The sequence below is a fragment of the Mustela lutreola genome, chromosome 16 (genome assembly GCF_030435805.1).
Source record: "Mustela lutreola isolate mMusLut2 chromosome 16, mMusLut2.pri, whole genome shotgun sequence".
Classification (NCBI taxonomy): domain Eukaryota; kingdom Metazoa; phylum Chordata; class Mammalia; order Carnivora; family Mustelidae; genus Mustela; species Mustela lutreola.
The window spans coordinates 42,803,972-42,816,139 of record NC_081305.1 but is presented as its reverse complement, the minus strand read 5'-3'; the positions used below and the strand labels follow the sequence as shown (position 1 = coordinate 42,816,139).

At 53.5% G+C, this 12,168-nt stretch overlaps 1 protein-coding gene across 1 annotated transcript in view; it reads right to left on the bottom strand.

The window, feature by feature from the left end:
* Window positions 1–6,253, bottom strand: part of LOC131817632 (IgGFc-binding protein-like) — a 28,637-nt gene extending 22,384 nt beyond the window's left edge. The window contains exons 1-3 of the mRNA XM_059151175.1: window positions 5,706–6,253; window positions 3,905–5,203; window positions 195–1,093 (exon numbers count right to left, since the gene is read on the bottom strand). Of these exons, the coding sequence (XP_059007158.1) occupies window positions 195–1,093; window positions 3,905–5,203; window positions 5,706–5,760 (2,253 nt within the window). The 5' untranslated portion in view covers window positions 5,761–6,253. The remainder of the gene's footprint in view (window positions 1–194; window positions 1,094–3,904; window positions 5,204–5,705) is intronic.
* Between the last annotated feature and the right edge of the window lie 5,915 nt (window positions 6,254–12,168).

Genomic DNA, 12,168 nt, shown 5'->3' with positions numbered 1-12,168 from the left:
GGATTATTAATAATATACAGCATTTGTGTGGTATGACTGCTTGAAATTCCACAATCAGAAATGCACTGGGCCCCAAGCATTTTGGATAAGGGACTATGTGGACTTATATAAGATTGCCTCCACCGTAGAGCTGACAAAAATGAGGGACAGAGAAGGATACATTTTCCCAGGATTCCATACCTAATGGTTCTTACCTGCACAAAGCCGAACTCATGCTTGACAGCAGTGATGGTGACACCAAAGATACGCATTGTGACAGAGTGCATGGGCTGCCTCTCTCCAGAGGTGGCGATCCACAGCTGGAAGGCAGGGGGGCCACTGGGTAGGGCCTGAGGGCAACGGCTCAGCATGTAGGTACAGCCCCCAGGCACAGGAAAAGAGTAGCCGTCAAAAGTGTAGATGTATGGCAGTCCAGAAACCCAGCAGGTACGCCCTGTGATGTCCCCTGGCCCCTTACTGGAGATGTCCACTGTCTCCAACTTGGCCTCCGAGGGCATTTTGGACTCAGACACAGTTTCAAGTTCTTGCCAGAAAGCCTCTGAGCCTGGTTTAGTCACTGCCACCACCTTGAGACCCAGCTTAGCTGCTGGGATGGTTTCTGTCTTGGGTTTGGACTCTGGTTCAGCTGCGGGCACGGGCAGGGGGAAAGGTGCGGGTGCTAGTTCAGCCACAACCTGGCCTTCAGGAAATGGTTCTTTTAGACCCAGAGGTTCAAGTTCTGGTTTTACCAAAGCCAAAGATTGAGGCTGAAGTTCATTCATGGCCATGGAGACAGGCCCTGGCTCTGCTTCAGGTGTGCTCTCTGCTTCAGGTGTGCTCTCTGCTCCTGGTTTGGGCACTGCCGTGGTTTTAGACCTGGAGATGGGCACCATTTTGGAGTCCTTCGGAGATACTGGCTTGGGACTGAACATGATCTCGGTGGCTGGGGTGCTGGGCAAGCACTCAGGTTTGTGCCTCACAAGGTAACATGTGGTTCCACTGAAGCATACATGGTCCTTACAGGATCCTGGGAACTGGAGTGGCATCATCAGGGAGGATTCTAGAAGGGGATAGAATTCTGCGGGAGGGTTCAGATCTTCCGCAGTCAGAATATCTGGAGATGAGATGAGATGAAACATGAATGATGATGCAACAGAATCAGATCTTGGCATTTGATCCCATCCCTTTCCTGTCTGCATGCCCTAGGCCTTTAGGGCCCTTGGAGACTCAACATCTATAAGCTAGCAGGGTTCCCAATGTAGAGTGAAGCGGGCCTATATCATCAGAAAGAGAAGGGTGGGGCTGGAAAACAATACAGAAATGGTCAGCACAGGGGCGCCTGGGTGGCTCAGTGGGTTAAGCCGCTGCCTTCGGCTCAGGTCATGATCTCAGGGTCCTGGGATCGAGTCCCGCATCAGGCTCTCTGCTCAGCAGGGAGCCTGCTTCCCCCTCTCTCTCTCTGCCTGCTTCTCTATCTACTTGTGATTTCTCTCTGTCAAATAAATAAATAAAATCTTAAAAAAAAAAAAAAAGAAATGGTCAGCACAGTGTGGGTATACAAGGCTGTGATGAGCTGGAGGGCACAGACTCCATCCAAGAACACTGATCAGTTATTACAAAATCTCTGTGCTGGTAAGTCTAAACACATCTGTGGGTCGACTTCCAGCTTGCCATGTTAAGCAGCCTTAAGAATGTATGTGTGTGTGTGTGTGTGTGTGTGTGTGTGTGTGTATTCTGTTGGGATCTAGCCACCCTGTTTCCTAGGGAGGGGAGTTATTTTTTCATAGCTGTTGAGGCATAATGCTTGACACCTACAAAGTGAACTTTTAAAAAATAACTTTGTTCTGTAGGGGTTTGCATATTTTCCATCAAAACATAATAAGGACTTTTGGTATGGATTAGAATATGAACCAAAGTATCAGCTCCCTGTGGTAGGAATATTTCTGTGTTGTACATTGCTGCATCTCTGGTGCCTAGAACAGGCCTAGCCTGAAGTACATCTAAAAAAAAAATCGTGGAAAATTAATAATAGCCAATGTTTACTGCATGCCAGACACTCTCCTATTAACTTTTTTCTTTTTTAATGCAACAACAACCTTATGAAGTTGTTGGTATGATTATTCACACTTCACAGAGGAGAAAGTTGAGGTTCGGGGAGGTGATGTGACTTGCCTAAGGTCACACAGCTTGTAGCAGGATTTGAATCCAGGCCTCTTGCCTCCAGAATCCAGCTCTGAGCCAATTTTTATAAACGAATTGAAGTCCATGTTTTCATTTCTAAGAAACCCCAGCCTTTCTGACTTCTCCCTCACTTTTCTGTCACCTTCCTTGTCTCCCACTGTTTTGGGGGGGACTGGAAGCAATTGAGTGGGAGCACCCAAACTGTATTCCGGCCCATGGCGACTGTCCAGCTACTCTGTAGTCTGGGCAGAGCACTGAAGTGACAAACCTCTTTCTCAGCAGCCTGAGCGGGTTTTGGGTTTGCAGCTGCCACCTGCTCAGTGTGTAGCTTTGGATGGTGATTTCTTCCCTTCAGCCTCAACTGCTTCCTCTATAAAATGGGGAAAACAGGGGCGCCTGTGTGGTTCAGTCATTTGAGCATCTGGCTCTTGGTTTTGGCTCAGGTCATGATCTCATGGGTCCTAGGATCTAGCCCCACATTGGGCCTGCTTGGCAGGGAGTCTGCTTGAAGATTCTCTCCTCTGCCCTTCTCCCCATTCTCTCTCTCTCAAATAAATAAATCTTTTTTTTTTTTTAAATGGGGGTAATAAAGAGGCCTGCCTCCACAGTGGCTGTGAGGAATATACTGTATAATGTACATACATTATATATAAGAGAATTTACCACTTAGCTTAAAAGTCTAGGCTCTAAGTCTGTGTGAAGCAGCACAAAATAAAGCAACACAAAAAGGTGGCTGAAAGCTTGTGCTCTGGAAGCAAGTAGAGCTGGGTTCAAATCCTGACTCTGCCACTTTCTAGCTGTGTGAACTTGGCAAAAGATTTGACCTCCAACCCTTCCCCTCTCCAGAAAAAAGGAATTATTACAATACTGTTATATAGTCAACCTCAAAGACTAGAGGGAAGGTCAAGCACCCATTATTTTATCCCTTCCCCTAACCCTACTGTTTACAATTTATACTGTAGTAAAGAAAAAGAACATGTGACCTTCAACAATAACTTCCTTTTTGAGCCCAGTGCCTGGCATATGATTTGGTGCACATTTAACAACTTATAACCATTATGATTCATTCCACAAATATTTACTAAGGGTTGAACACTGTCCTACCTTAAAATCATACAATTAACTGTGCATCTTGGAACTTCCTTAAATTTTTTTTTTTTTTTAAAAAGCACTGACCCCAAGGAACTAATGGGAGACAGAGAAAGAGAATAAGTAAGTACATAGAAAGTGAGACGAGCTGTGGAAAAAAAATCAGGGAAGGGCTGCAGTTTTGTAAGGGATAGGGAATTAGGATTTTAAATGGAGTGGTCAATTTGGCCTTGGTAAGAAGGTGGCATTTGAGCAGAGACCTGAAGGAGATGAGGGTGCGATCCATAAAGATATCATGGGGATGGTCAGTGTTGAAGGTTCTGAGAAGGGAGAAGAAAGGTGGCTGGTGTGGCTGGGGTGGAGTGAGGGAAGGCAAGAATGAGAAGAGATGAGATCAGAGAGGTAATGGTAACACATTGTACGGGGCCTTATAAAACACTGTGCTTTTTGCTGGGTGTAATATTAATTGCATGGGAAGATTTTGAGCAGAAGATTTGCTTTAAAACAAAAACAAAAACAAAAACCCGAACGACTCTGCCTCTCGGGCTGCTATGTGAGCAACTAAAGGTAGTGTTACGATTTTCCCCATCGCTGATCTCCAGGAATCCCATCGTCTGCTCAACTTCCCACCGCCTTGGGCTCCAGTGCTGCTCACCCACGCTTGGCTGCCCCATGGCCTGGGTCCCGAAGCCCGCGCCAGGGGCGGTGCCGAAGCTAAGCACGCCCACCGGCGGCCCGGGAGTCTCCAGGAAGTGCACCACTCCGGGCTCAGGCCCATATGCCACCTCGGTCCAGACGAAACCCGGAGCGGGCTCTTGGCTTTCACCAGAGTGCTGCTCTGGGCCGCCGGGGATTAGGCGCCAGTGCAGGTTGGGCAGCGGCTGCTGATCAAGGAGCACCGGGGTGGGCTCGCGCGCCAGCAGCACTGCCACGTTGGAAAAGCCGGGCTGCGCGGTGAGCGCGAAGCTGCGGCTGAACGCGTCCACCGGAGGCAGGAGAGCGAAGAAGGGATCGTAGGCTACGCCCCCGCGGGCCGCCGCGGCCGCCAGGAAAAGCACCTGCAGGCCGGCGGAGGAGCGCAGCACCAGGGGGCGCACTGGGTCCACGGCGAAGTGCAGCACGGTTCCTAGGCGCAGAGCCCGCGCCCCTTTGGCGCCGCCCCCCCAGAAGCTCAGGCTGCCCAGGCTGTCCGCCACCACGTACACACGGTCTCTGGGTCCGGGAGCCGCGGGCGCGAACGGGGGTACCGCGTAGACGCGGCCCCAGTAATCCTGGGGCAGCAGTTGTTCGGACACGTGGCCACAGGCCTTATCTCTCGCTTGCAGGCAACTGTGGCCAGCCAGCAGCGCGACGGGACGAGTGGCCACGACGCGGGTGCCCGAGAGGTCGCCTGCGCTCTGCACCTGCAGCGCCTGGAACGGGTCGAGGTGCACGAGGAGGGTCCGGCCGGCAGCATGCTCGACGCCATCCAGCAGGATGGGCACCGGAGGCGTGAGGCTCAGGCGTGTGGGCCAAGCGCCGGCCACCACCGCAAACTCCTTGTGCCGGTCGCTGGGCTGCAGCGACGGCGTCACCACCACGTAGCGAGTACCCAGCAGGCGGCGCGGAAGCGCTAGCGCCGTGTCTAGGGAGGTGCGCCCACGCGCGTTCACCACTGTCACGCCCACCGGTCGCGACGCCGCTAAGCGCACGGCGCCCCCCGCCGCCCGCCGCGAGCCCCGCAGCTCCACAGCGCTGGGCAGGCGCACCCACGCGGTAGTGCCTGGCAGCAGGTTCAGCGCGCGCCGAAAGGGCGGTCCCCCCACCGGGTGCGCCCTCACTTGCACGGCCGTCGGGGGCCCCTTCGGCGGTGGCGACACGTATAGGCGGAAGTCGGGCTTCTCAGCGCCCCCATTCTCCAAGAAAGCCGTGATGAAGTAACGGCCCTGGAATTCCACAAATGCAGCCGTTGGGCCTGAGGGAACCCGAGGGGAAAGGAGGGAGTCAGCATAATCTGTTAGATTTTGAGGTCAAATGCATCAGGCTCTAATCCTGACTGCTATGTCCTAACCGTGTCAACGTGGGCAAGGTACCACCTTTGGGCCTCAGTTTCCTCTTCTGTAAAATGGGGGTGTTGCCTGAGCTATGGGAATATTAGATGAGATAATATATGTAAAGGCCAGGGAACAATGGTAAATATTAACTTAAAATAAAGTTGCATCCTTTGAACCATCTGTCCCAGAAAGTCCTGCTCAGCCCCCTTCCCACCACCGGTTTCTCCAATTTCCCGCCACAGAGTCTACACAAACAACCCTGCTTCCAGCTGGCCAGGGCCCTGACCCAAGAAGCTCCATGGTGGCCAGTCCCCTGTTACAGAACCATGCCAGGCAGCCCCAAACCCCAGTCTGCCCAGCCAGTCCCCTGCTGCAGACCCAGATCAGCTCACCAGTCTTCTGCATCCCCCGTAAATCACTCACCCCACAGGCAGCCCAGGGCACCAAGGCACAGGAGGGCAGGGGAGACAGCAGCCATGGCCCAGGGAGAGGCTGGACAGATACCAGCTGTGCCGTCTCTCCTGCCAGTCTGCCTCCGGCCCCTGTACCAGAGGAGCAGGAACAGATGGGGGGCACAAAGGGAAGGCCAGAGAAGGGCTGAGGCCTTGGGGCCCAGGGAAAAAGGCAAGGCTGGAGGTCTCACCTGCAGGAGCTGGGCTGAGGCCACAGGGCGGGGGTATTTATAATCCCAGATGTCTGAACCCAGACCTCCCTGGGTCCGCACGCCGGATGTCCCTATTAGCACCGGTTCCAGTCTGACCTGGTGCCATTGATCGGAATGAGGTCTAATTATGTGGGAGGGGGCAGGGAGACAGATAGAGGGAGAGAGAGAGGAGGAGGGACACAGAGAGAAGAAGGGAGGGGCAGATAGGGAAGGTGAATTAGGAGATCAAAGGGGGGCAGGGCAAGAATATCATGGTTTCCAAGAAAATTGGGACAGGTCTCCTGAGCCTGCCAAGGACAGAGAGGCTTCAGGCTTGAACTTTTGGGGTTCCAGGAAGGAGGGGGCCAGGAGCCTGGGCTCCTGGATTCTGAGGAAGGAGGGGAAGTAGACGCTGGACTTCTGTGTCTGAGGGAGGAGGGGACTGGGGATCTGAACTCCTGGGTTGTGTAAGCGGACTTGCTGTGCTCGATGTCGGGGGTTGGCGGATATGGGGTGGAACTGCCCAAGAGAAGACAATGGCTTCCATGTGACTCCCCTCCTTCCAGAACATCCCGAGCTAGAGAACAATGGAGTTGCACCCTGCAAGGAGGATCTGGGACAGGGAGAGTCTGGCACTCCAGACAAGGAAAGGTGAGGGAACTTGGATGCTATTTGCAGCCCCTTCCCTTGCAGGTCGTAGGAGCCTGCACCCCTAGTTCCCTTCTCCCCCCCAGAACCCTTCCCTTTGGTAAGGGGGAGGGTAGAAGGAGAATTCAAAAAGGAATTCTTTGAATGGCTTCATTTCTCACCTGCTTAAGATCCTTCCCCTGCTCTTCAGCACAAGCAGGAGAGGTGAAGGAAGGCTCCCCCGAGGGCACAGGGAACAACCTGGGCGTGCAAAAGGGTGGGCTTTTCAGGGAGTGCTTATTTTCCTCCAGCCCCAGGTAGGGAACATAGATGCTCAAGATGGAGCTGCGGGCAAGTGGGGGAGGGGGCAAGGCCTGTCCCTCCAGGCTGAGTCGCTGGAACTTTGTCCCAGGAACCCAGGAGAGCCATGGAGGGTTCTATCCAGAGGAGGGTTGGGTTTGGCTTTACGAAGATTCCCTGATCTAGCGTGGGAGACTGAAGCCAGGACCCCAGGGGGAGGAGATGCAGGGACACAGGTGAGTGAGGCAGGAGCTGGAACCAGAGAAGGGAGGATGGCCAGGTAGGAGGGCTGCCAGCAGGCTGAGTGGAGGGCCGCCCTGAGAGGATCCAGGGAAGAGGGGCAGGTTTGGGAAGAAGCTAAGGGCCTGTGTGCCACCTGTGGTTGTGCGAGGCCTGGGGGCAGTCCAGGAAGCCAGAGAAGGAAAGCAGAAGCATGGGGGCATGCGAGATGTGCTGCCCCAGAAGGAGGTGAGTGGAGAAGCAGGAAGGGGGTCCGTTCCCAGCCCCGGGGGAGGAGGGCCCCCCCACAGCGTTTAGGGCTGTGGAGGAAGAGGAAGTTCCTCAGATCTGCTGTTTTATCCAGAGGACTGGGGAGAGGGAAGGACACTCCAGGGGTTCCACAGAGTTAAAGCCAGAATATACCCAGAATAAAGTCCTTTGAAGTCTTACATTTTATACTCTAAATTCTTGCCAATTTTGCATTCACTTTCATCAGTCTATCCATGTGAGTTCTCATATAAAGATTTTCAAGTATCTATCAGTGACACCCATTAACCTACCCTTGAGCACATCCCCCAACCGTGAAGATCTTCAAGTGCAAATGAAGCTCAGGATTCAGCCTGTGGCTTTGGGTCTCCCTGGCCAGTGTCTTGGTGCCTTGGGGTTTTGTCACCCATGTATTCAAGGATCTTCATAAGCCTGCATCCTGATGACCAGACACTCTGATCCTTTCCACGGGCAGCCCAGCCTCCCACCAGAACTTGTTCTTTGTCATGTGGCCCTAGCCCCCCTCCCCACCACAGACAGATGGATCTTTCCGAAGTTCTGACCTGACCCCATTCCTCTGCAGTGGCTCCTTAGGGCCCCTGGAATGGAGCCACTGCTTGTCAGCCCGGCCGCTGACACCTCCCAGCTTCTGGAACTCCCCCCTTACGCTCCCCCAGCTTCCACTCTGTGCTCTAGCTACACAGAACTTTGGCTAGCTCTTCAAGAGTACAATGCTCTCTCCTCGTGTTTTGCACACATTGTTCTCTGTCCTTAGAAGACCCTTTCCTCTCCTGGCTCTTTTTGTAATATCCCTCAAGGATGCAGGGTCCCGTACAAAGTGCCAATGTGGAGTCCTTTGTCCAAAAATTATTATGAATGTCATGGGGGTGACAGCAGGGCATTCAACCAAGCACAGGGTCCTTCTAAATGTGAGGTGCTGTGGTGGGACTCTACAGGTCACAGTGCAGAAGCTGGCCCGGTCTTCAGGTCACCTCCCAAGCCAGGCACAGTAAGGAGCCCATTCTGGGCTCCCTTGCACTTCGACAGGCCCTAATCAGTCTTCCCTGTGCTTCCGCCATCCCAGCCCTCTCCACTTTGGGGTGCCATTGTCCGGTGAGCATGTATTTCCCCCAAGGCCTGGAGCTCTGTGAAGGCGGGATCTGGGGCTGGGATGGTCCACACTGTGTTCCCAGCCTCACTCTCTGTACAGGTCAGGGCAGCACCAAGCACTGATACCCATCCTTTTGTTTTGTGAAACAGGAAGGGGCACCAGGGAGACATTAGGGAGGAATCAAAGGCAGAAGCCACACTCAGGTTCAACCCAGAATAGAAATATCCCTTTTCAGAGGACCCCTTTATCGGACTCCCCCACATACGTGCCCAGGGAACCAGCTGTGAAAGTTCGGCTTTAGCTGAGGCCTGGCAGGGAAGGGATCCCAGACTCGGGCACACTCGGGGCCTGTGTTAGCTTCACCAGACGCAGACACATAGGTTTGATGTGGCAGGGGAGCGTCCTTGTATGAGAATTACAGTTACTTTGAGAAAATGCTCCAGGAGCCTGGAACTTTGGTTCCGGGATACCTGGTCTCAAAAGTGCGCAAGGCATTCTCAAAGCCACAGTGGGGTTGGACCATAGGAAGAGGAGTAACCCTCACTGAGCTCAGGAAATTGGTGGACTCTGCTGGGCAGAGTTGGAAAGCTACGTTTTAACTTTAAATTCTAGTTACATGGGATCATTTGTCCGTAGGAGTATTGTTCCTACATGGGGGTGGGGGACGACCCAGGCCCCCAGATGGAGAGGCAAGGGGGACCATGCTAGAGGAACTAGCGTGCCCCCATCTCTCTCCTCCCATTCTCTTTGCTTCCAAATGCATAATTAGCTACCGCTGGGTGTGCGTCCCCCTTCCAGGCCTATATTTCTTCGAAGGAGATTCCCCCTAACCAGCCATGGTCTCTGCCTTGCAGAACCAATGTCCACTCTCTGTTTGGTACCTAAACCTGGAAAAAGTTAATTCTTATGCTACAGAGAGGTCAACTTCCTCATCTGAGGAAGGGCCCCACAACTCTTCTTTCCAGTCTCTGCAATCTTGCCCGAGAGCCAGATCATTGGATAGTGGTCCGTACTGTCCTCCTTTGCATAAGGAACAGAGGTCTCTGGTGAGGAAGCCTCAAATATCTCTGCAGTCCATCCACTTCAGGCCCCAACCTCATCTGGGTCAGCATTCTGCCTGGACTACTGCAGTAGCCCCTTCCCTGGTCTCCTTTCTTCGCTTCTGTCCCTGCACATGCAAACAGACCTGACCCTAGAGCTTCCTGAAGAGCAGGGAGCTCTACTCTCCTCCCTGTTCAAAACCTCCAATGGCTTCTCATGCCACTTCTAATAAAACCCAGACTCTTGCCGGCAGCTTACAGGGTCCTGCATCACCTGTCCCCTTCCCTCACCCCACCCCGCCCCCCAGCCCCTACACTTGGGCACACGCTGTACTATTTGCGTCGGATCTCCTTTCCACCTCCGGTGCAGTTAACTCCAACCTGAGCATCCTTCAGATCTCAGCTGAGTAGTCACTTCTTCTAGGAAGCCTCTCTCAACCTCAATTCCTGGGTCAGGTCTCCTGGTTCACGGTTCCGTGGATCTCTCCTTCATGCCGCTCCTCCCTCCCCCCAACCACGGTCACCACAGATGATTTACACTGGACTGTGTGATTATTTAACATTTGTTTCCCCACCAAATGGTGAGATATGTGAGGGCACACCCTGTGCCTGTGTTTGCTCAGTCTTGAATTCCCAGCATGCTGCACAAGTAGGCACACAATAAATTGTTCAAATTTAAAAGTGAGGGTTGAGGCAGGGTGCCCTCTGGCTCCCCCTCGTGGCAGCAATTGGTATTTTGCGGTTGGCACTAGATCTCAAATCTTCCCACTCCCAAACCCCCTTGGCCATCACACCTCACTCACCCTGATGGCTTCACCTGACCTCAGCCACCAAGGGCCGCAAACGAGAAGGACCTCATTGTCCTTCTGGAGGACTCGGGAGTCCCTGGGACTCAGATTGTTCCCATGGCTGGTGGAAGCTCATTTTTCAAAGCCTACACCCACCAAGAAAACCATTACAGAATCTAGGATGTTATCCCATGAGGACAAGGTCACGTGCACCTGGTCATGAGAATGGCCAGTCCAGTCTTGGGCCCTCTTCACCATGCCCCTCACACCAGCATCATTCCAGAGAACACCTGCAGGACTTAAGTCCATTTCCCCTACCCCTATTTTCTCTGCCTCTGGACCCACCTCCAAAGGAAGACTAGGGCCTATTCCTCTTACTGCCTATCCCATTCCTGGATCTCCAATGAGGTGCGGTGTTACCAAGACTCAGGGTTTGGTCTTCCAAACCTCTAGGTTTGTGTCCAAGGGAGCCTAAGGCAGTCCAAGACAGAGTGAGAACCAGCCTTGCAGAGACACAGGGCTGACAGGTCCAGATAATCCAGGCCCTAGGTCCACAGAATCACAGGGACTACATTCCCTAACTATACTTTCTGACTTCCTACCCTCAAATCAGCAGAATCTGGCCCCTGCCCAACCAATCCCCTAACACCGTTCTACTGAGGTCACTATGGCCTGACATTACTGAACACAATAGTCACTTGTGTCTGACTTGTCTGGTTTGCGTCACTCTGTTCCTCCATCTACTTTTCCTATTTAGTAGTCTTTGCCAGGTTTCTCTTTGCCTGTTCCTTAAATATGGAAAGTTCCAGAGGCTGTCTCATCACCTCAGTGGCCTCATTCCCCATCTCTGCTAACGTAGCCTTCTTTTCGGTCCCCGGTTCCAACCTCAGACCAGGGCCCTGAGGCCTCCTTGCCACCACCCCGTGGATGTCTTCTGGGCCCCCCACATTCACCCGTCCCCCACTGGCCTCAGCATATTCCCTAAATCTGTACCTTCTTCCTGGTTCTATATCAGGTAGCTCCCTCCCTTGGCCAGAGACCTGGGCCTCACCTTGTACATTTTCCTCCCCCACAGTCCTTCAGCCCCATAACCTGTCCATTCAGCTTCCTCTCTCACTTACCCCTTACTCCTTTCCCCTAGCCCTACCCCTGTCCAGTCTTGTCCTTACCCACTTGGGTCCCTGCCTTGGCTTCCCCCACACCCCCAGCTTCAGTCTTCTCCTCTGGTCCACCTCTTCATGACAGCTAGAAAGAGCTTCCTAAAGCCCATTCCTGACCCTGTTCCTCTCCCCCCGCCCCCCGCATAGAATCCTCTATGGCTCCCCAGTACCATCAGGCCAAGGTCTGAATTCCTCAGCCTGGAGGTCCTGTACCCTGCTCACCCCTCCTGCCTTACCTCTACCACAGTACTCCCCAGTGTCTGGCATTTACTCAGTCCTTGCTTGTGCTGGGCCCTCTGCCTGCAACAGCTTTCCCTTTGCTCCTTGTCCAATTATCTCCTTCTGATGTCATGCTCAGATCTCATCTTTCCTCCAGGAGGCCTCCCTCACCACACCCTAGGTTGAGCCAGGCATGTTTCCTGGGCTCCCGCAATCTCCTAGGTCTCCCTCATCACCACATTTCTGCTCACTCTGAACTGTCACTGTCTGAGCAGGGCTTGGGGCCACCTGGTTCATGGCAGCGTAACCCAGGAGAGGGCACGCCCAGAGGGTACCCTCATGGAATTCTGTCAACTGAATGAATGGCCATCCTCAGCCTCATTCAGGAACCTCAGACAGAACGGGGTTGGCGGGGCGTCTCTCCCCAGAGGAGGCTTTCCCAACTCCAGACCCCTGCATGAACCCCCCCAGCCCCCACAGACAGAGACAAGGGCAAGGGCCTAGGCCCCAGC